Source organism: Desmodus rotundus, chromosome 6 (assembly GCF_022682495.2).
Source record: "Desmodus rotundus isolate HL8 chromosome 6, HLdesRot8A.1, whole genome shotgun sequence".
NCBI lineage: Eukaryota > Metazoa > Chordata > Mammalia > Chiroptera > Phyllostomidae > Desmodus > Desmodus rotundus.
The window spans coordinates 83,209,486-83,232,486 of NC_071392.1; the positions used below are offsets into that span (position 1 = coordinate 83,209,486).

The 23,001-nt window shown below is 55.8% G+C and overlaps 1 protein-coding gene across 1 annotated transcript; it reads left to right on the top strand.

Annotated features, from left to right (window-relative positions):
• Window positions 1-448: 448 nt before the first annotated feature.
• Window positions 449-17,586, top strand: CLEC2L (C-type lectin domain family 2 member L). Its single transcript, XM_024555087.4, has 6 exons — window positions 449-895; window positions 8,203-8,277; window positions 10,623-10,789; window positions 11,629-11,729; window positions 13,418-13,530; window positions 16,268-17,586. The coding sequence occupies exons 1-5, from the start codon at window positions 697-699 to the stop codon at window positions 13,527-13,529; spliced, it is 654 nt and encodes a 217-aa protein (XP_024410855.2). The 5' UTR covers window positions 449-696; the 3' UTR covers window position 13,530; window positions 16,268-17,586.
• Window positions 17,587-23,001: the final 5,415 nt, after the last annotated feature.

Genomic DNA, 23,001 nt, shown 5'->3' on the forward strand with positions numbered 1-23,001 from the left:
ACCCCCCCCCCCAAAAAAAAAAACCCCAACTCCCTGGCGTTAGTAAAAGCACAATGTTAATTGAAACTGAAATGTTGCGCCCGAGGTTCCCTCCGACCCCTGCGCTCTCCGCGCTCACCGATTCTGTCTCTTCTCTCATTTGTCATAACTCTGGGCCCCGTCACCGCTCCCAGGACGGCCCAGAGGAAAGCCCCCCCATCTTCCAGAGCCTCACTGCGTCGGGCCCGTAAACTTTTGTTCCTTCTTAACTGAGACGAACAGGAGGCTGGGAGGTGCAGCTGGCTTAGAAGCCAGGTGTCCTGGGTTCAGGGGCCGGCTCTTCGCTCCGCAGCCTCTGGTGGGGGCCGGGACTGTGGGGGTGTCGCTGCTCCCCCGCGCCTCCTCCCTCCCCGCCCCACCCTCGCCGCTCCCGCGCGCCTCCCAGCTCCTCCCCGCGCCTCCCCGCGCCTCCCGGCCCCGGTGTGCGGCTGGGCTGCGGCGCGGCAGGGCAAGCGCGGCGCGCAAGGCGGCGGCGGCCAGGCGCAGCGGGTCCGGCGCGGGGAACCGGGCACAGCCCGGGCCCGGGAGACCCACCGCCCTCGCCCACCCGAGGCCGGCCTGGGGGGTCCGCAGGGCACGCGGAGCGCCGAGTGCGTGTCGGACTGGGCCCCGCACCCGGGGGCACGAGCGCGGGCGCGGCGCGGCGGAGCGCCGGGCATGGAGCCGGCTCGGGAGCCGGCCCGGGAGCCCCCGGCGCGCGTCCGGCCGCCACCCCCAGCCGCCCGCCCAGCGCCCACCCCCGCAGCGCCCAGGCCGCGCTCCCCAGCGGAGGCGGAGGCCCGCGGCGCGGAGGGGCTGCTGCGGAGATCGGGCTCCGGCTACGAGGGCAGCACCAGCTGGAAGGCGGCCCTGGAGGGTAAGAGGTGGAGCGGCCCTCCATGCCCGGGGCCTGGACGGGGGAGGAGGGTCAGAGTCACCTTGGCCGGTCTCCCGGAGGGGAGGGCGGGAGCGCGACGCTGGAAACCCGGGGATTGATTTCAGGGCAATTAGATGACACCTTGGGGAGAGGAGAGGGATGTAACTGCGGACCAGCTATAGTTAGTTACAGCCTTGACCCTACCTCTGCAGCTAATTCACTCTCTGACCTTGGGAGCGGGTTCTGTACTCTGAGCCTCAGTTTCCCCACGAGTGAAGGGGGACAGTTGCTGTCAGCCACTCACCTGATGGGCAGTTGAGAGGGTGGCGGGAGTCTGTGGTAGTGGAAATGCTTTGGGAAAGTGGCAGACGCGGGAAACCCCAGAGATGGTGCCAGTGTCCAGTGAGAAGGGGAGGGGCACCGGCTGGGGAGGGGCCCCTGCGGGATGGGGGATAGTGGAGAATAGCAGGAGGCTCTTTGCAACGTCATAGACTCCCCTGCCCCTTCCAGGCACAGCAGTGACCCCTGGCTGGCCAAGGGGGCAGCAAACAAAGTGGAAAATGGATTTCAAGTCCAAGAGTGGTTTCAGAAAACTTGTGTTGGCCACCGGTGGTGTGGGGTGTGTGGTGGGTGGTGTGGGAGATGCTGGAGTTGGTAGGGCAGAGGGCCAGTCCTCTGGAGGCTTCTCCATACTCCTGACACCCCCAGTCCAAGGGCGGAGGATGTGGGCAGCGTTACAAAGGGAAGCCCACAGTTTTCGTCACCCAACCCTTAGGGAGGGTGTCTCAGAAAAAGAGGGCTTCCTGGAGTAGGTGAGGTCTTAGGACACTTGGAGAAGAGAAGGAAGGGTGCATCAGACTCAAGGAGTGACACATCCAGGGGCCAAGTGGCCAGCCTGTCCCTTGTGCGGAACTGAACTGCAGAATACCAGGATGGGGGAGGGGGCAGAGGAGATGAGTCTGGGGGGCCCAGGCGGCGAATGGCCACCCAAGCCTTGCCAGAGACTTTGGATTGTGTCTGAAGGACCCACTGAGAGATTTAAAGCCTGGGATGAGACAGGGGGTTTGTCCTTGAGAAAGTGGTGGTGTCACACAGGGGTCAGGCCAATGCCAGGTCAGTGAGGAAGGTGGGGCAGCCGTCAGGGGAGGGACGTAACCAGCACCTGGCAGGGCAGGAGCCTTACCAGAAGGGAGAGGTGGGGACCCTCAAGTCAGGATTTGGCCCGAAGGCTGATGGGCCAGGGATGCAGGCTGCCTGAGGAGGACTATGTGGACTCTGGAGGGGAAGGCGGACGCCTGGGTGGTGATTTGGGACGAAAGAGGCAAAGACGTGGGATTTTGGAGCAGAGCAGCTTCAGGCTGAGAGTTGCTGAGTGGAAGGCAGGTAGAGAAACCCCTCTCTCTGCCGTGGCTGCCAGGTGTGTCACTGGATTTGCCTGTGGCCCCACTTCCCTCCTGCCCGTGTCATATCCGGAAGCTGTTTGCCTCTCTCACCTGTGTTCTTCATTCATTCATTCGTGAGGTTCCTGCAGCGTCTGCGCTGAGCTAACTCTAATGCCCATGGTTAGGGCCACTTCAGGGCAGTGTGGTCTCTTTCAGTGCCTCTGGCTTACTTTTGCTTCCTCCTCCCAACCGTGGCTGGGCCCACCACCTGCGAGTGAGGCAGGAGATGGCCCAGGGCCTCTCCTGGGACACTGGGTCTTCCAGCCCCTGGGGGGCCCACTCCCTGCCTAATGTTGTACCTGCGGCCCCACCTCAGCTCAATGTCCCGGCCTGGCTCCCTCCCGGCCTGTCTGAGTCTCAGGCTCCCTCCGGCTCTGCCTCCTCCAGCGGGTCCACTGGCATCAGCCCCATCCTTGGGGTCTGAGGTCCTGGGGGCTCGGGGTCTGGGGCCTGTGGGCTTTTCTCACAGGTGTTTTAGGGTCTTTGGTCTGAGTCCCTGTGAGGGGCGTCCCCTCTGCCAGTCCCCTGAGGGTCTATTTTACATTTATGATTTTATTTATTTATTTTTAGAGAGAGGAAGGGAGGGACAAAGGAAGAGAAACATCGATGTGTGAGAAACTTCCATTGGTAGCCTCTCACACGCCCCTGACCAGGGGCCTGGCATACAACCCCGGCACAGGCACATGCCCTGACCGGGAATCGAACCTATGACCTTTTGGTTTGCAGAATGATGCCCAGCCTGCTGAGCCACACCAGCCAGGGCATGAGGGTCTTCTTGGTGTTCCCTGGGGACCCCCGTCACCTGTCAGAAGAGGGGAGCTCATGGACCAGGACGGGTGCCGCTGTGTGGGCCCAGGGCCAGCCTTCCCACATCTGTCGTTCTTTCTCTCCCTGTGCAGACATGGCTCTGGGCGTTGGGAATGTCCCGGCCCTCGAATGATCACAGATCGGGGCTGAGGCTGCCCGTTGAGGAGCACGGAGTCCGGAGTTGGGTAAACCCAAGCCAGGGGTTACCTGGTTTTTGAACTTGTTTGAGCCTCAGTTTCCTCATCTGCCACGCTGGGCAATATTGTTGCCTCTTAGGGCTACACAGCCCGGTGTGGGGTGTGGGCTGTGTGCAGGTGACTCCTCCCCTGTCCCCTAGGCGTGGCCCCTGCAGCCTGGTGGGGGAGCTCAGCTGAAACCCTTTGACTGCTGGTCTGCCTAACTTGAGTCCACTCCCCACTCCCAAGCTGGAGTCCGTGTACCGGGCCCAGCCCGTGGACACTGAGGACACCCATGGCCAATGAGGGGTCTGCCACTGCTGGGGCCCGAGGGTTTTCCGCCTCCACTTAGCCACGCACACCTGGAGGGAAACAGGTGACTTCTCAACCTGACCAAGCCGAACACTCAGGGGCCTGTGCTCCTTTATTACCACAAGCTGTGCATTTATTGAGCACCTACTGAGTGCCGGGCCTTATGCTGGGGGCTTTGACCATGGCTGTCTCATTTACTCCTTGCATCTCCTCTTGCCGGGAGCTGGTGAGTGTTCTGTCTAGTTTATAGAGGAGGAAACAGACTCAGAGAGGCTGAGTGTCTTCCCCAAGGACACATGTGAAACCCCCTGTTGGGTTTGTCCCCAGTGCCTCTGGCACAGTGAAAGCTCCCACACTGTCCTGCGCAGACCAGGGACCCTGGGCCTGGCGAGACCAATGGGACGGAATCAAACTGTTCAGACGCAGCTCATGCTCCTCCTCGCGCTCCTCAGACGAGGCCTTCTGCACAGACAGGTTAAGCGAAGCGGAGAGCTGAGCTTCTTCAGTCAGATGGCTGGGAGTGCAGCCCAGGTGCTGAGGGCTTCCCTTAGACCAACGCTTAGCTTTGTAAGTAGGAAGCCAGTCAGAGCTGCTCCTTGGTCAAGTCTTCTCTCGCTGTGGGTATTAACCTTTCTCCCCCTCCTCCCAGCCTCGGGGGACAGGCTGGGAAAGGTGGCCCCGAGCTGCCGCCTGGGTTCTGGAGCCACTGGCGCTGATCTGATGAGGGGATGTTTCTGGCATTGGCAGAGCGGGTGCAGGGGGCATGGGGAGGTGGTCTGGGGGCATGGGGGCGTGGGGGGGGGCAGAATGAATCTGCGTATCTCAGACTATAGATTTTTCTGTGCTCACCGATTCTGAATTTTTAATGTTGAAAGGTCCTTGATTAGGCATAAACCCACAAGTTCCTGATCAAAACCACATGCATGCATTTAGCAAAGTCTCTTAAAAACTGAAAAGTTACCAAACCCTTTGTTGGATGGTCTCGAACAGCCAAGATCATGCCTGCTGGGTGGCAGCCCTGACAACCCGGAGACGTCAGCTGTGAGTCTCCTTGGAGCTGTGGGTCTGGCGGGGGCGGGGAGCCCCTTCTATCTCCATTGCCCCTTCTAGCAGGAGGCTAAGTCGTACACATTCGTAAACATAAATCGCTGCCCCCAATGAAGGCCGTTGCGCAGAAGGAAGGGTTGCTGAGTTAGACATTCGTTTTTATGGCAGAGTCGTGCCCCTCCCCAAAGAGATGTGCTGGAGTCCTAACCCCCAGAAACCTCAGCATATGACTTTGTTTGGAAAGGGGGCATTTCAGGTGCAATCTGTTAAGATGGGGGCATGCTGGAGTCGGGTGGTCTCCTCGTCCAGTGTGACTGGTGTCCTTATAAGGAGGCAGTCACGTGAAGATGAAAGGGCCATGTGACCATGAAGGCAGAAATTGGAGGGAACCACCTGCAAGCCAAGGAGCACCGAAGATCGCCTGCAAACCACCAGAAGCGTGGACGAAGCACGGAAGGATTCCCTACAAGTTTCGGAGGGAGCATGGCTCCGCTGACACCTTGACCGTGGGCTTCTGGCCTCCAGGACTGGGGGACAATACGTTTCCAATGTTTTAAGTCATGTCAACTGTAGGGAATGAATACAGCACGGGTTTGGATTGTTCACCGCACAGCCGTCCTGGGTGAGAGCAGGCAGAGAACAACGGGCTCCCTGGCATGTCCTCTCTGTGTCCCCAGTCCAGTGTCCAGAGCAGTTATGCCCGTGAGAGAAGGAAGAGGCTCCTCAGTTCTGGTGACATTGGAGACACACATACACACAGATGCCCCGTTCCCCGGAGAGCAGGTGTGCCCACGTGCCCTTTCCTACAAACTCAGAGTTTAAGGCCGGCCAAGGACACTGTCACTCAGTGTTGCTAGGTTCCCCCGTGTTTTTAGTGCTCTGGGTGCTCTCTGACATGCAAGGCAGTGGGTGGCTTAGCCCTGGTCCAGGGATTCCGAAGGGGAGTAGAGCACACAGCTCTCACCCTAAAGGGGCCTGAGGGCTTATTACCACCATCATCATCATCCTCGTATCTCTTAGCATTGAAGTAGAGTTTCCGTATCAGACACTGTTCTAAGTACCATACATTGAATTCTCATAAAATCCTAAGTGGCAGATACTACTTTCACTTCATTTTAAAAATGAGGAAAATGAAATAAAATAGAAGCTAGGTAACTTTGCCAAATTAGTAAGTCACCTAGAAAATGGCAGAGCTGGGATTCGAACCTGGGTGAGGCAGGTTAAGGCACCATGCTCTCTCATCCTCCATGCGCAAAGGGTGACGGAGCCAGTGTTACAGAGGGGGACAGGGAGGCATGGAAAGGAAGGAACGGCAGGGTGCACACGGTCCGCTGGCTACAGGCAGCCATCCTTCAGCTCATGGGGGGTCCATCCCATAGCAAACTGCTGGTGGGGACAGAGCCTCCACTCTCATCGAACCTGGGGCCACCTCCCTCTGGACTCCTGGTCACCTGCCAGCGTCAACCTTGCTCATAGGCATGATTCCAGGTACAGGTGGCAGATTGAACTCATGCGTTTATTCTCTTTTCCTCCGAAGCCCACGAATACATCAGTAACGGAATTTTTAAAAGGCCACAAGGACTGCGAGAACAGGAGAGGCAACACAGCAACAGAATTGGGAGCTAGGGAGCAAACAATGAGAGGTAACTGACTCCACCAGCAGAGGGCCCACCTGAGTGACGCCGGGAGCGGGCGCCAGGTCATCAGGGCCGTGGAGACACAGGAGGACTGGTCGAACATTTCTTTAGGAAGATCTAGACCCCCAGATCCTCGTCCCTCTCTCTGTACAGCTTCTTCCCAGCCCCAGCAGAAGCCTGGGCTACGTCTCCAGAGACAGGGTCTCCAGACACCAACACAGTGGAGAGCATGCCATGGAGGACACATTTACAGAAGAGGCTTCTCCAGGGACTCTGGCCGCCGACCCCAAGAGAAAAAGGCCCAAGGAGGTCGACAGCCAGAGAGCCTTGAGGACCAGCCCAGCTGGATCAGTCTGCCATGACCCTCAGTGCCCCCCTCCCCTGACAGTAAGCCCCTCTCGTGGTCGCAGAGACACCAGTGAATTCTGTAGTCCTGCTGCCTTAATCAGGAGCAAATAACCAAGGCTCCCCACGCATCCCAGGGAAGTGTCCAACATGGAGAAACAGCAAGTTGGAGGATACAGAGACTGTACAGGGAGAAATAAACTTTCTGCCCTGCACCCCCCTCCGCAAACCCCTATCAGTAGTAGTACCCTCAGACAGACGAGAGGAAGGATGGCATCATTGAAATAAGGACAGGCCCTGGCTGGTGTAGCTCAGTGGATTGAGTGCCGGCCTGCAAACTGAAGGGTTGCAGGTTCGATCCCTAGTCCGGGCACATGCCTAAGTTGTGGGCCAGGTCCCCAGTAGGGGGCGTGTGAGAGGCAACTGATCACTCTCACACATCGATGTTTCCCTCCCCTCTCTAAAGATAAATAAATAAAATCTTCTTTTAAAACCCTGAAAACAGGGACTCAGGTGCTTGTATGCCAGTGTTCACTGCAGCATTATTCATAATACCAAAAAGTGGAAACACCCCAGGTGTCAACCTACAGATGAGCAGGTAAACAAAGTGTACCCATTCAGACAAGAGAATATTTGCAGCCAGAAAAAAGAAACGAAATTCTGATAGGGGCTACAATGTGGGTGAACCTGGAAAACATTATAAGTGAAATAAGTCAGACACAAAAGGACAAATTGTGTATGTTTCCACTTACATGAAATCTCTATAATAGGCAAATTCAGAGAGGCGGAAAGTAGGTTAGAAGTTACCAGGCGCTGGGGGGAAGCGGAACGAGGAGTTAATGCTTAATTGGCACAGAGTGTCTGTCTGGGGCGGTGAAAAAGTTTTGCAAATGGACAGTGGGCCTGGTTCCACAATTTGTGTATGTAATTAACGCCACTAATTATACACTTAAAATGGTTAAAACGGCAATTTTTATGTTAAGAAACTTTGAAGGACCCTATGTCTAAAGTCTAAAGTGGTTCTTTCACTAAATATCAAATAGAAATTTTAAGTGATAACAAAAAAGAAAAAATTTAAAGAAGGGAGCAGCCAGAGGATCAGGAAAGGTTCCATTAAGAGGGCGCGTGGGGGGCAGATTTCAAGAGGTAGCAGTGGAGGAGCAGAGCTTTGGGAGCAGAGACCCAGCCGCAGGGTCGGGAGGGTGGGCTGGATTCTTTCTCGAGTCTGTGTGGCTGAAGCAGGACCAGGCGGAGAAGCAGCGGGAGTTTAGCGACTGGAAGCTCTGCAGGCCACAGAAGGAGTTCAAGTGCGTAGCCCTGGAGGGAGGGTAATCCTGCAGGGGACCCTCGGGATCTGGGAAGCAGAGCCCTGCGCTGGGGCAGTGACTCTCAGGCCTCAGTGAGAATCACCTGGAGCACCTGGTGCAGTACAGACGGCTGGCCCCGCCACTAGAGCGTCCCACCATTGGGGTGGGGGTGGGGATGGCTGTGGGGATTGGCGGTGGGTGGGCTGGGAATTGAACCCTTTCTCTTCTCTTCAGACACCACCACCCGTCTCCTGCTGGGGGCCATCGCCGTGCTTCTGTTCGCCATCCTGGTGGTGATGAGCATCTTGGGTGAGCATGGCCGTCGGCGCACTTACGCGATTCCGTGTATACCGCCTTGTCAGAAGCGTTTCTGATTAGGTCAAGAAAAGTTCCAGCTGCACCACGAGTTCTATGGGGCACAAAGTAAATAGAAAACCGAGTGTTAGTTCTAGAGGGGATTTCAGTTGAAAATAATCTTTTCCCACACCGACTCCACAAGCCCCCTCGACTAGGCCACGCAGGGGAAGTGGAGGTGGGACTTAAGTTCTCTTCTGTAGATGCCCTGAGAACTCAGAACAAACTGGGGGTGGCTTGGGCAGGCCATGCTTTTGGGGGGAGAAGAGTTTGGGAAAAGGGCCTTCAAAGATCACATCTGCTCATTGAATGAACATTTATCAAGCCTGCTGCGTATTAGGCCCTGGGCTAAGTACTAAGGGTTAAAAAAAATGAGTCTGTCATGTCCCTCCTGCAGATATAGCGGTGTTACAGCCCGGGGGCGGGCGGCTTCCCAGGGGAAACGCAGGGGCCAGACCCTGAAGAACGAATGGGGGCTTCCTGGGAGTGGAACAGGCTGTGGGTGGGGCCTGAGCAGCAAGCAGTGCTATGGGGGATGGGGGGGGAGGTGCGCTGTCACTGAGGACAGTCACCAGGGAACTTGGCTGTTTTTAAGTGGATTCAAGGCCAAGTATGTTGTGGGATCTGAAGGCTTTGCGAAGTGGCTCCAGTGCCTCTGTCTTTCATCTTGGAGAAGTCCCCTCAGCCCAGAGGTGGGCATGTCCAAATGGGCAAAAAATCCACCAATAACGTCGGTTCCCGCCAAACCCTCACCTACAGGGTGTGTGTGACAAGCAGGGAGTTTGCGGGTGTTCAGAAAGAGCCTGGTGACCGCTGGCGCCTATTTACTACAAATTAAATCGGTTTCCTTTGGGCCTGTAGCTAGGTGGGGAGGTCGGAGCAATGTGGAAAGGTAGCAGATTGGGGTTCAGTAAAGGACAACAGTCTCCTCAGAGATCCTTCTGGAAAAACAGTTAAAGTGTAGCCACACCGTGGCCAATCCTCCACATGGACCTGTAGCTCCCTGAATAGATACTCCGAGTGTCAGGTCTGATTAATTGGTGTTAGCGTGGCTGGAGATCCCTAGGGGCTGGAACACCACAGGTCTGTTCTTGGCTCTGTCCTGGTCTACATTTAATCAATCACTTGAATGAAAACAAACAAAAAATATGCTTATAGAATTTGTAGGTGATACAATCCGCAGAGGGATGTTTAATATGACAGGTGAAAAAAAAATCAAGCCGAGAATGTATCTTAGAGATGAGCCAACGCGAATGAGATACATGTGGAAGAAATTGATGTCAGATCTTTCCTTTGGCTTTGAAAAATGGTTTATCCATGGTCTGGCCACTGGGGAGGCCTGGCTTGGAGAGAGATCACGTGAAAACGACGGGAGAGTGTGGCTTAATTCCTTTTGGCAAGGGGGCCCTGTGCAAACTGATGGGCACTCTGGGCGTCCTTCCCAGAAAAGGGCACGTAGGCACACACTCCCGGCTCTTCTCTCCGAGGCAGTCTGCAGGCCCGTGGCCACCGAAGGCAGCGTGCTGATCCCTGAGGCTGGTGGTGGGACCCCACCTGCCGTTACAGTGTGACAAAGTGGCAGCGTTTTAGTGATAATTTGGCACCCTGCAGGGGGCCGGACAGGGTGGAGAGGGGTCTGGAGGGCAACCCCTGGTGGGGATCGTGGAAGAGACCATGGCTGTAGGCCTGGATGAGGGGAGGCTGGGGTCCTTCTTCAGGCAGGTGCTAGGAGGCAGACTGGGTTTGCCCTGAGCCACTCCAGAGGCAGCTGGAGGTCCAGCAGGACCAGGTCACAGGAAGGCGGGTTGGGACTCAGAACTGAAAAGGAACTTCCAGCAGTTCAGCGGCGAAATGGGCTGCCTTGTTAGCTGACGGGGGGCATAGGGGTTGAGAGGGGCCCTTTGAGCCTGCGGATGGTTCCCACCCTGGCTGGAGAGAGAGGACACGTCACGTGACCTCCAAGTCCCTTCCCAATCTGACTTTCTGGGGTTCCATGCCTTGAAGAGTTCGGAGAGAGAGTGGAGGCCTTAGCCCAGGGGCTAACCTGTCGTGCCCCCTCATGGTGCCCCGGCAAGCCTCCCCCATTCCTCTCCCCGATGCCTTCAGTCATCCACCTTCCTTCTCCCGGCCAGGCACTGTGAGGGGCGCTCCCCTGAGAAGACAGCACATGAACCATGTCAGTGAAGGGCACCAAAGTCAGGGCAGGCAGAAGGAGCCGTGGGGGGCCGACGGGGTTATTCATGGGCCAGGCGTGCCACCCCTCCCTCCCCCAGAGGCTGAGCACCTCCTCTCCCCTGCAGCTTCCAAGGGTTGCATCAAGTGTGAAGCGCCCTGCCCGGAAGACTGGCTGCTCTACGGGAGGAAATGCTACTACTTCTCCGAGGAACCTCGAGACTGGAACACGGGCAGGCAGTTCTGCCACACCCACGAGGCCGCACTGGCTGTGATTCAGAGCCAGAAGGAGCTGGTGAGCGCTGGGGCGGGGCACCCCCGGGAGATCTGCACCTCTAGGACTGGGTGTCCCCGGGACACCCAGCCACTGCACAGCCTGGCGTGTGCAGGTGGGCCCCTGGGGGCCTGACCTGTGTCGGCCAACTAGGCCGGTCCAGGCTGGTTTGCTGAGCTCGGCTCGGTGCTGCCATAAGTTAAGAGTTACCAATGACCCAATGCACTTGTGAAACGGAAAATCACATCGGCACATTCTCCCGGCTGGAATCAGGATGCGATCGTTCCTGTACCACCCAGAATGGTTTTCTCCACAGAAATACAAAAGAAACACAGTCCGTCTATCGGCCGTTTCAGAGTTTGAGGGTTACTTTGGCGAGGCAAGGTGAACTCACAGATAACCCCAGAATCACTTCTGTTAGCCTCTGGTACACAGTATAAAGCCCCCTACTTCAGAGAAAGGTGCAGGAGTATGCAGGTAGAGGGGCAATCAGCCTGCATGTCGAAATTTGTCCCACGAAGCCCATGGGGTGGGCAAGCCCAGGCGTCCTGTGAATTGGGGAGGCTGGCTCCTGGGCTCCTGAGCCCGGGGCACAGACTTTGTGCCCAGTGTCCTGGTCTGATGGCGTGCTCCCAGAGCCAGGCCCCTCAGGGACCGCTGCAGGCAACTGCTGGGCATTCTGTGTGAGTGCAGGGCACTCTTTGACCCCAGCACCTCACTTTTGGGGGACAGCGAGGCGTGCCTCTCTTGGCGTCTGTCTATCTGGGGAGCCAGTCTTCCAGGCTGAGGTCAGCCGTGGGGAGTGTGGGCAGTCGGGAGCCCACGTCTGACTCTGAGCCTTCCCTCTCTCCTTGGCGCAGGAATTCATGTACAAGTTCACACGGAGGGAGCCCTGGATTGGCCTGCGCAGAGTGGGGGACGAATTCCACTGGGTCAGCGGGGAGCCGTTTGACCCGGACACGTGAGCTGAGGCTTCATCCTCTGGCCATGGGCTTAGACCATGCAAGGCCCGGCCCCCCGACACCTCCCAGGGGGCCACCTGGCGCCATGCCACCCAGAGCCACAGCCCCTAGGTTCAGCGGGCCTGCCAGGCCCGTGCTCTGGCCCAGGAAGTCCAGCCTGGTTTGGTGGCTCTGGTCCATGCCATTGAAGTTTCTGGGTCCCGGGCTCTCTCCATCCTGGGCAACCCCTGTCTGAGGAGCGGCCTGTCTGCACAGCTCAGTGTGGCTCAGCCATGGGGGGAAAGAGGAGAGGGGGCCCCTGCCGTGAACGTCCCTCTGCGTTGGCCAGAATACAGCTATGTGGCAACACCTGGCCACAGGGGGCGTGGAGAGGAGCCCTCTGTTCTGGGCAGCCAAGTGCCACCTAAACACGGAGACTGTGGGGGTGGGGGTGGATCCGAACCCTGGACGCCATGAGCATTAGAGGAGGTGCCTCTTGGGGCAGTTGGTCGTGGTACCTGTGCGGGCCATGGTGTGGAAGCGAGTGTGTGTGTGATGGGGGTGGCGGGAGTGTGGCACCCGGGCCTGGTCTGCGGTGTGGGGGATGGTGGCAGTGGTCACGAGGAGGTGGGGGGGTGGGGGTGGTGATGTGTGTGTGTATTGGGGGGGGGCAGTGCAGGTTAGAGAAATGTAGGGAATAAGGGAGTAAGAACCTCGGCTTTCAGTCCAGACCCTACAGCTGCATGAGCCGGCCAGGAGGAGGTAGGCGGGGCACCTGATGAGACACCTGTTCCCAGTGCCCCCAGCCCCCGCCCTCCACAGTGGCCTGAAGCTGGTGACCAGCCACCTTCCCAAGCAGGCTGACTTAGCATCCCCTCTGTCCCCAGCAGCCTCTAGGGGGCAAGTGGCCCTGTTGACAATTCCTTCCCCTTCACCTGTCTCCTCTCCATCTTTGTCCCTCTTCCATTCTCTCTCTTTCCCATTCTTGCCCCCTTCTCAGGTTAGTTCTTAGTGCTGCTGAGGAAGCACTTTCTGTCCCCTTATCCCTGCTTCTGGAAGCTTCCTGCTCCCAGAGCCAGGGAGAGCCCTGGAGACTGGGGTCCCCACCGCACTGACCATCTGGCAACCCAGGGCCTCGGGGTGTGCTTCCCTGACACTGAGGTGGCCCTGCCCCCCACCCACTCCCTCTCGGGGTCATTCTGATGCCGAGTCTTGTGAGATGCCAGCTCTGGCCTTGGTGGGGGGGCTCAGAACAGTGTGAATAGAAGAAACCATGAGACTCAAAAGGGCTGTTTCTAGGCAGGGAAAATCCTTCCCCCACAGGTCCACGAACGACGTCCATGATTTCCTGGGCCACACAGCCCCGGGTGGTAAACACTGGGGTTATTGGGGTCTACCTCTGCCCGATGACGACATTGAATTCAGCTCAAATCTTCCGAGCTTTGAGCTGAATTCAATGCCGGACACCGTACCGTGGGTACCCAGTGTTCAGGAGCTGACCGCCTGGGGACTGGGGGACAGACGGACATGGCACCCATGGGGTGCACAGAGTGGGGAGGCAATGGGAGGCCCTGTTAGAAGGGTCTTGGGCCTGAGTGTCCTGGAAGGCGATCCAGAGGGGGCGGCCGATGCCACAGGGCCTCTGGCCGCCCAGGGGTGGGCTGTGCTCCGGGTCATGAGGGCCTGGTCTCTTCTCTCCCGGCCACAGATTCCACATCGCAGGCCTGGGGGAGTGTGTCTTCGTGGAGCCCACCAGGCTGGTGTCGACGGAGTGCCTGATGACCCGGCCCTGGGTCTGCAGCAAGATGGCCTACACGTGAGGTGGGTTCAGCGGGAGGCGGCTCTCCAGCCAGGCCAGGCCTGCCGGCCCCAGGCTCCTCGCCAAGTCGGAGCAGTGAGGAGGGTGGCCTCCACCCCAGCCCCTCTCCTGGGCGCATGAGCTCGGGTTCCTGGGCTTAGCTGAATTCCACATGCCATGCTCAGTAGGGTAGGCGCCTGTCCCCCCAAGACATACACACACATGCAGGCCCACAGGGCCCACAGTTAGCCACCTGAAAGTCCTGTACCCGCTCCCCCTGCCCCATTCTGGAACATTCCTTTCTCTCGAAGCCAGTTACTGACTCGAACCGTGTCACTGTTGGCACACACAGCACCCCCCTCCCCCAGAGTCATTTCTCTGCTGGTTTCTGGGGAGGCCGGGAGGGAAGGCTTCCCCTCCCGTGGGTCCCCCACGTCCACCCTCCTTGGGTTCCCAGGCAGTCCCTGCCGCGTCTGAGGTGCTGCTGTGAGGGTCACTGATGGAATAAAGAGATGATGGGCACCCAGAGACATTGGCTGCCGTCTGTTCCCCGGGCCATGGCTGGGGGAGGGGCAGAGGGGCGCGACTCTGGGTGCCTGCCTGTGGGGGGCACTAACGAGGCGCACTTGATCTAGCTCGGCAGGTGGCAGTGCGTGCGAACCGGGGACAAAAACACATTCTGTGGCCTCGGTGCCCATTTAACTTTGCTAGGCCCCTGAGTTATTCTTAGATGTCTAGGTGGTGGGCTCCATCTGGTTTCTTCATTACTATTCAAGTCAACCTGGCAAACGTTTATTCGCACCTGCCATGTGCCAGACACCACGCCAGGTGTGGGGATCCACAGCTTTATCCCCCAAGGAGCATACAGGGAGCAGAGGAAACAGCTTGGAAAGTACCAGAATGTTCTGGAACATCATTCCGGGATGGTTCATTCTACCTTAGGGGAGGATCAGCTATGGGGAAAAGATGATGGGAAAAGTTGGGTCTGAATTTATACAGTCCTGTGGCCCCTTCCTTGGGCCCCTGGTCTGCCTGGGGAAGAAGGGAGGATGTGACAGGGGTGGCGGTTCCCCTGGGCCTGCGGAGGCTCTGGTGCACCCTGTCAACACTCACACACCTGGAGCAGGTGGCAGCGGGGACCAGGCCTCCCCAGGCTTCTCTCGGTGCCCCTGGCTGGGTGCCACATGGGCGGCCTGCCTGGGAGCTACCTATGTGAATTTGGTTCCCGTCCCATTTTCAGAAAATAGCTCAGAGGGAAACTAGGTCCAGCTCTGCTCTGCTCAGTCCTTCATTGTTGGGTTTCAGACAAAACTGTCAACTTGGTTTTCTTGGCCTTTTTGCATACTTTCTAGATTTTTAGTAAAATACGTGTACTTTGTGGTTTCATAGTTTCTTTACTGGGGAGCCGGAGGGGACCTGGTGTACAATAGAAGTTAGGGGAATTCAGTGTGGTGGTGGCGGGCCGGAGGGGGGCGGCAGGAGGCCTGTGGAGGGGCTGCAGACTCAGGAAGTGGTCAGCCACTCTTGCTGTTTGTGGGGTGCCCTCCCACTGATGCCTGTTCTCAGTTGCTCACAGACGGCGGCTCTCACAGTCATCTCCCCTCACAGACAGCCTGAGTGCCTTGCTGTAGCAGTGACACCTCATTTCATTCTGAAATAAATGCCCAGAGGCAGGTATAGCTCCACCGAGGACAAAACTCGACCTTGGCAGGGTCCCAAGGCCAGGAGGGACAGGTGAACTGTGCTCCAGTGCCACCCTCGGGGTTCAGACAGGAGGAACCAGCAACCAGGAAGGAAGCAGTGTGACAGGGACCCATGAACCCATGCCATTCTGTATCCCATTCTCTGAGGCCTGCTGCAGGAAGCTTTTGAGGCCCACAGGTGACTTAAGCTCTCCTGACCTTCCTTGGGTTTGTCCTGGGCCCACATGACAGGTCTAATCAGTTTAGTAAAGGAGCCCTGACTCAGGGCCACCAGTGTTTTAAGAGTTTTCTTACCTGGTTTCTCCAGGGGGAAGGAAACACAAGACAGAAGCAAAGCAAAACACTGGCATGCCAGTCTTCAGAAACATAGAAAATCTTTCCAAAGGTTATAAATCAGCCAAGCACCCCTACCTTCCCAGGTGGGCCGAGCGCACTGGGTTTGCGGGGCTGCGGAGCCCGGTGCTATGCTCTCAGCAGCCACAGGGGGGAAGCACTGAGTAGACTTATTTCGGTGCCCTGGCTGCCGCTCCTTCCCTGGGTGCATTTGAGCCCAAAGCCCAGTCCTGTCCCACCGGTAGCCCTTGGGGCCTGCAGGGCCTCCCAGGGAAGAATGGAGCACGCACTCCAGGCCACCTTCAGGCCTCCTTTGTGAAGATGGAGGTGACAAGGAGAACTTTTTAAGGAGCACACATTGGGGTGTGAACGTCAAGGTGGGCACCATTCGCCCCTTCTTACAGAGGAGGAAATGGGCTCAGAGAGGTTAAGGGACCTGCTCTATGTTACACAGCGTGGAGGTGGTGGAGGCACGGTTTGAACCCAGGACCCTTCCCACAGGGCTCTAGGGAAGACACTTGTGTGGCATGTGTGTCCTCTGAGCAGCTCTGAAGAAGGTGGGGGTGCCGGTGATGGAGAAGGGGCTGCCTTGGGGAAGACATCAGCGTGCCTGCTGGTGCTCCTTTTTCTGGGCACTTTCATCTTCATGTGGTTTCATGTGAATGACCCGCAGGGAGTAGAGTAGGTGTCGCTGTTAATGACCTCTGTCTTTCTCTCCCTTCAGGGCCCAGCTCGCGGCCTCCCTGGGACGCCCTCTGGAGAGACCAGCGGCCCTTGGTGACCACTCCCCTTCCCCGGCACCTCCAGCACTTAACACCGGGCCTCTCACATGGCCGGTCTGTCGTCTTGTCCCCTGTGGCTCATCTCTTCCTGTCATCTGACCGCTCCCGTCATCGGATTATAAACCCCTGGGGAGCAGGGATTGTGCGTTGTTGGCCTCTTGGGTGCACACAGCACGCACTCAAAGATCACTGTGCGTGACAACAAGATTGTACCCCTGAACTGCTTGCCGCGGTGGGAGAGAGTGGCGGCTGCCGTCCTCAGAAGAGTTGTCTTTTTGGCCTTGATGGGTAGGGCCCAATTTTTAGAGGCACAGCAAAGACGAACTCTTTAATTTGTTCTGCTTCAATTCCACAAGCTCATGCACACCCTGGGTGGCCTGAGTGGGAGTGGCCCGGAAGTACAGGGGCGATGAGGGAGCTCTGCCTCAGTCTCCAAAACATCTGTTGTATCCTACACATAGCCCAGCTGGTGAGGAGACGGCTGTGCATGGGGGCCAGGTCAGGGAGGGTTTCCACCAGTGAATGGCGCTGGCCGCTGAAGGTCCTGTGATCCCTGGGACATCAAGCCAACCCTGCTGTGTTGTCCTGTGACAGCCAAGACAGCACAGGGGTGGAGGTGAGGCAGGCAGCTGCCTCCTTCCTCTTCCTGGTCTGCAGTCAGCTCCAAACTGGGAGTCAATGTGAGGTTGAAACGGGGACATCCGGGAGGCCTCCTGCCACAGCCACCCGGTTCCCTCTGCTCCTAACACAGCCTGGGGTGGACACACACTAGGCCTGGCTCTGAAGGCCGGCCCTGGTCCAGTCAGGGGCTAGCTCTTCCAATAAGCAGTGGTGTAGCTCAGGCTGCTGTGCTAAACCTCTCTGACACCTGGCTTCACCTCTAAAAAGTAGAAATCATGCCTGCTCTGCTGACCTAACAGGGTTTTGAGACTTGTAGCTGTTAGAATTTCAGGGGCTAGAAATGATTGACCCCATTCTCACTGTCCATGAGGCCCAGAGAGGTTAAGTTACATGTCCAAGGTCACACAGCTAGTGGCAGAACTAGAACTCAGGTCTTGTGGCTCTTCTATTTCCTGTTTAATCTCTTATTACTGCACATATCATGCTTTGTTTATGTTTCCTTGTCCGCCGTCCATGTGGGAATTAAGCTCCTTGAGGGCAGGGATCCCCTTGCACATTTTTTTTGTTTCTCTAGCGCCTGGTACATACAGAAGGTGCTCAATAAATGTGTGTTGAACTAAACTGATCTCGACTCTTAGTTCAAGCGCTCTTTCCTCTGCATCATTCTCTCTCTGGTCCTGGAAACCTGCATTTCCAGTTCAGTTGCCCATGAACTATGAAAACTTTCACATTTAAAAAAAAAGATTCTATTTGTTTTTAGAGGAAGGGAGGGAGAAAGAGGGAGAGAAACATCAATGTGTGGTTGCCTCTCACAACCCCTACTGGGGACCTGGCCCACAACCCAGGCATGTGCCCTGACTGGGAATCGAAGCAGCGACCCTTTGGTTCACAGGCTGGCGCTCAATCCACTGAGCCCCACCAGCCATGGCTCTTTTTGATGTTTTTGAGACAAAAAACAAGCAAGACACTCCTCTCTCCTTGTGACATCCATTCAGGTTCATAGTCTAGAGCACGGGGCCCATTTGAGCAAATACATATACTTTTAAGACGAAGTGGAATAACAACAACAGTTAACACTAATTAAGGGCTTGTTAGGGCCAGGCACTGTGCTGTGCGTTCTACCCATGAAGGGCTCACTTTGCACAGTGCCTGGTCCATTGTAAGTGCTTAATAAAAAACCATATTCTTAGAGGCCTTATTTATTTCTCACGTACACAAGGTGCTGACGATTCAGACAATGCTCCAGGAAACTTGTCTGCTGTATATTTCCTTAGTATTGCAGGATGCTTTCCTCCAAATCGACCAGTCATGACTGGGGGTCAGGGGAGAATACAGAGAAGTATGCATTGCTTCTCAAAAGCTTCATCTGAGGAATGACTCATGTCATTTTCCGTGGTTAAAGCAAGTCACTGAACACCTAACCTCAAAGAGACCAGGAAATGCGATCCTTCCACATGACGGAAGGAAAAGAAAATAAAAAAGTCTTGGTGCGTGGCAGTCCTAGCCACGACATTCCTTGAACCACATGCTGTGTGAACCCCTACATTCAAAGCCCTGGGGCGAGCAAAGCTGTTCCCATTGCTGACCTGCATTTAGTCAGTGCTGTGAGCGAGAAAGAGATCTTCCCTTTGTTAAACCTCTGAAATTTGGGCATTGTTCCAGAAGCTCGCATACTCTAACGCCCTACTCAATCTACACTGGAGTTAAAGTTAAAGAAGATAATAACAGGATAGGCTAATTGCTATAATAAACAACCCTAACATTTCAGCGGCTTAAATATAATAGAACGATTTATTTCTCACTTTTTTGTGGTTTTGTCCAGTGTGGTTTAGTGGGAGATGGGAAGTCTCATTCAGCGACCCGAGTTTCTGCCAGCTGGTGGCCTCATCGTTCTCCAGGCCCTCGGGGTCCTTCATCGGATATTCCCCGCCTGGCTAGAAACTGGGACAAGAGTGTGGATAAATATCTGAGAGTTTTTTTAGGTCAGCTCTGGCCATCTGCAAAGAAATCTAGGAAATATAATCTAGCCGTGTGCTAGAGGAAATGACTGGGAAATATCCGTTCAGTCTTTGCCACATGTAACATTATCCCCATTTTACAGATAAGAAAACTGAGGCGTGAGAGGTGAAGGGATTTCCCTGCTTTCTGGATTCAATTTCTGGGATTGAGTGGGAATATGGCCGACTTCAAAGCCCGGCTCTGAATCACCCTGCCGTCGAGACTGCCTTCTCTCCTGGCGGCCCCCTGGCCGCAGGGGGGCGCTCTTCCCCCTCGGAAGGGCTTCCCCCAGGCATCCATCCTTTCCTCTGGTTCTGGTCTTTTATCTACCATTGGGCATTGATTCTCTTCCAAGCAGCCCCATCCGCAGGCTTAGTCTGCAATGGATAAAGATTCTGCGAGAGCTGGTGCAATAAAATGTACGCAGACATTGAAACAGGGCAGAAACAGACACGAGAATAGCTGTCCAGTGGTTTCTTTGCAAAGGCACCCGTAGTCCGGAGTCGTTTCAGCGGTGTGCTGAATTGTCTGAGTAGAAGGGACTGTGTACTGCCTGCAGAGCAGCATCTATCAACGGGAATTAGATAGTCTTTTTGTGTTTTTAAAGATTTTTATTTATTTTTAGAGAGACGGGAAGGGAGGAAGAGGAGAAACATCGATAAATTACCTCTTGCGCGCCCCCTACCGGGGGCCTGGCCCGCAGGTCGCTGCTCAATCTGCTGAGCCACACCAGCCAGGGCTGGAATTAGATGGCCTCACAGTAACGGAGGAATGTCTGGCTCCTGGGTCTGTTTCTTCCCTGGAGAGTGAGGAGCAGGAGGGTTGGGGGACACTGGGTTTTCCACCCTCAAGCAGAGCCAGGCAGTGTGAGGGGAGCTGAGGAGGAAGTAAATCTCCTAAAGGAAGTTTGTGTGGTCCAGGTGGGGCACGGATGTACGAGGCTGGGGTGGGAGGTCCGAGGCACCTTTTTAAAAAAAATCTTCAACTGAGGACATTTTTTTTTTATTGCTTTTAGAGAGAGAGGAAGTGAGAGAGACAGAGACAAAGAGAGAGGGAGAGAGAGACATTAATGCTAGAGACCAGGGACTGAATTAAAAAACCTAGGCATGTGCCCTGACTGGGAATGGAACCCACAACCTTGATGGTGCTCCAACCAACTGAGCCACACGGGTCAGGTCCCAAGGCGCCTTCTTTAAAGCTGCGTGCAGGCAGAAGAGAAGGGCCTGTAAGTGAAGAGGTTGCTAGGCCACCCAGCCCATTTGTGTTTCATTTACACTTTGCTCTCAGCATTGCCTCTGCTTTTGAATGTGTTTAGTATTTGCTTAAGCTTAGCTATTATTCTAGGGAAGAGTTAGAAAATATGTAAGTCAGACACACACACACACACACACAAATGTACGCCTGGCTGTTTGGAACAGGCTCCTGAGCATGACCTCCACCCCCAGAAACACATGCCCACAGCTAGGGGGCATGGCGACGCGGATGTGTCCCTGGAAAGCCAAAGCCCCAGCGGGCAGAGTCCTGAGCTGGCCGCAGGGTGAGAGCACCATCTCACTGTGGATGGGCCCTTGGCTAGGGGCGCCCTGGATCAGCTGGAAATGGGACTTGTATGTGTATGTGTGTGTGTGTGTGTTGCAGAGGGCGGGGTGGGGGGAGGGATGTATGTAGAATTATGCTTCTTGCTCCTCAGTTCCAGAGAGCAGCTAAGACAACTTAAGATTTGGTATTATCCCAAGATCCAATATGCTTGAGGGAGCATGTTGACAGCAGTGAGTTTGTGTTTGCACTTAAATTTAAAGAAGTTTCCAAAGACTCTGGTGGTGAGATCCTTACATGCAGCTGCCTCGCCTTCCCTGGTGGACCGGCTCTTACTTTACTGGCGTAGATACCGTCTGCTTCTCTCTCCGTTTCCAGGGCCCAGGATGCCCAGAAGAACATTTATAACTTAAAAATGAGTATGATAGGAGAGTTTTGTCCAAATCTTGTGCACAGATTTTGACATAACTTGATTTTTGGCTAAGCTGAATTTAACCCAAGTTGAAGGAGGGCCTGTGTGTTTTGATTTTCCTGGTGTTACCCGGGGAATCTGGGGCTGATCCGGTGATGAAAATGGACTGAGTACTTTCTTCACTTATCCAGAAATATATTGACCACCCACTCTGCCTGACCTTGTGACGGATGCCCTAGAAACAGAGATGAAAGAGAAATCCTTACCTGCCAGGACTTTGTGGTTTCGTGGGGAAGGAAAATTAGGAGAGAAGTTCGACAGTGTGGCATAATGACAATTACGCCCAAGGAGTTGGGGACCTGGACAAAGGACACCTACCTCACGAGGAGCCACAGGGTAGAGTTCCCGGAGAGACAACTGGGCAGATTCTTGAAGAGCTTAAGTGTGAGAAAGCCTGAGGGTCCGAAGCAGGGAAAGGGGGCTTGAGGAGGAAGCGAGGGGAGTGAGGAAGGAACAGGTGGGCGCAGGGTCCTTCCTGAGGCCGGAGAGAGAGACGTGCGAGGCAAACCAGCCTGTGGGAGGGGAGGGGACTGCAGCCGCTGACTCTTCTGGATTACTCCAGTGCACACGAGGGCGTGGGGGCTTGCAGAGAGAGCTGAGGTTTGCGGTGAGCGACAGAGGGGGCAGAGAGGCGCGGCAGTGGGCCCAGGTGTTCGGGTGGGGAGGCCCGCTCCAGAGCTCTGGGAGCTTGGGTGCGGGATGATCCATCCACAGCAAATGGGCACAGCAGGGAGCTGAGGGTACAGGTGAGAAGGCAGTGGGCTTTAGGCCAGCTGGGCAGCATGTGAAACCAGGAGGCCTAGAGAAAGGAGAGCAATGGAAGCCAGGGCGAGGGGTTGGGGAGGAGCCCGAGCGGTTGCCGGTGGGAATGTCAAACGCTGCAGCCACTGCAGGAAGTTTGGCGGTTCCTCAGAAAGTTCAGAATCACCATAGGATGCAGCAGTTCCACTCCTTGGTATATATCCCAAAAAATAAAAATCAAGGACTGGGATACTTGAACGTTAGTGGTGCTAGTCACAGAAGCCAGAAGGTGGGAACAGCTCCCTCGCCCACCAAGGATGCCTGGATAAACAGCATGTGGTCCATGCAGGCAACGGAATGGTCTCCAGCCCTACAAAGGACATCCCCATACAGGCTATACCATAGGTGGACGTTGAAGACATTTTTAGGAGAAATAAGCCAAAAAAGGGTGAACAGTGTATGGTTCCTCTCACATGAGGTAGCCAGAATAGGCAAGATCAGAGCCAGAAAGTTCGAGAGCTGTTTGCCACGGGCTTGGAATGGGAAGTTCTTGTTTAACAGGCACAGAGTATCCGAGATGATGAAAGTTCTAGAAAGAGATGGTGGTGCTGGTCGCACTCCATTGTGGACGTATTCATGCCACTAATTACGCACTTTAAAATGGTTAAATGACAAATGCTACGTTAGGTACGTTTTCCCATAAAAAATGCTGGGATGATGGGGAGCCACAAGGGGCCGGGGGGGCAAGGCTGTAGAGTGGCTTAGGCTCCTGAAGAGGGCAGCCGCTGAGTGAGGGCCAGCACGGGGCTGTGGAGCTCAGGGCTGGCCCGGGAGGAGAGTGCAGGTGGGCCCCGGTGATGAGGCTGACCAGTGAGCAATGGGCCACTGGACACTGGTCTGGTGAGAGGGTGGGACTCGGGTGCCAAGAAAGGCCACAGCCCAGCACCCAGACCTGGCAGGGATATTGGAAAGCTCTTGGTAGGTTAGACAACGGCTTGGGGGTGGGGGGGAGTCTGGAAACAGACGGGCTTGCGACGGCTTGGATCAGAGGAGGGACAAGGAGGTAGGGGACCAGGCCTGCCCGGCTGCACAGCGGTCAGCAGCTAGATGACCCCACCCCAGCACCTTCTACGGCCACACGCTGTCACCCTGGCAAATTCTAAATGCAGTGGTGGGTCATGGTCATGTTCAGATGCATTAAATACTTTCCGAATCGCTAAGTAACTTCCAAAAGATGTGACCCCTCACAATAACCTCTTTTGTCTTAGAACGTCTGGCTCTAGAATGAACGAGCGTGCCAGGCCGAGG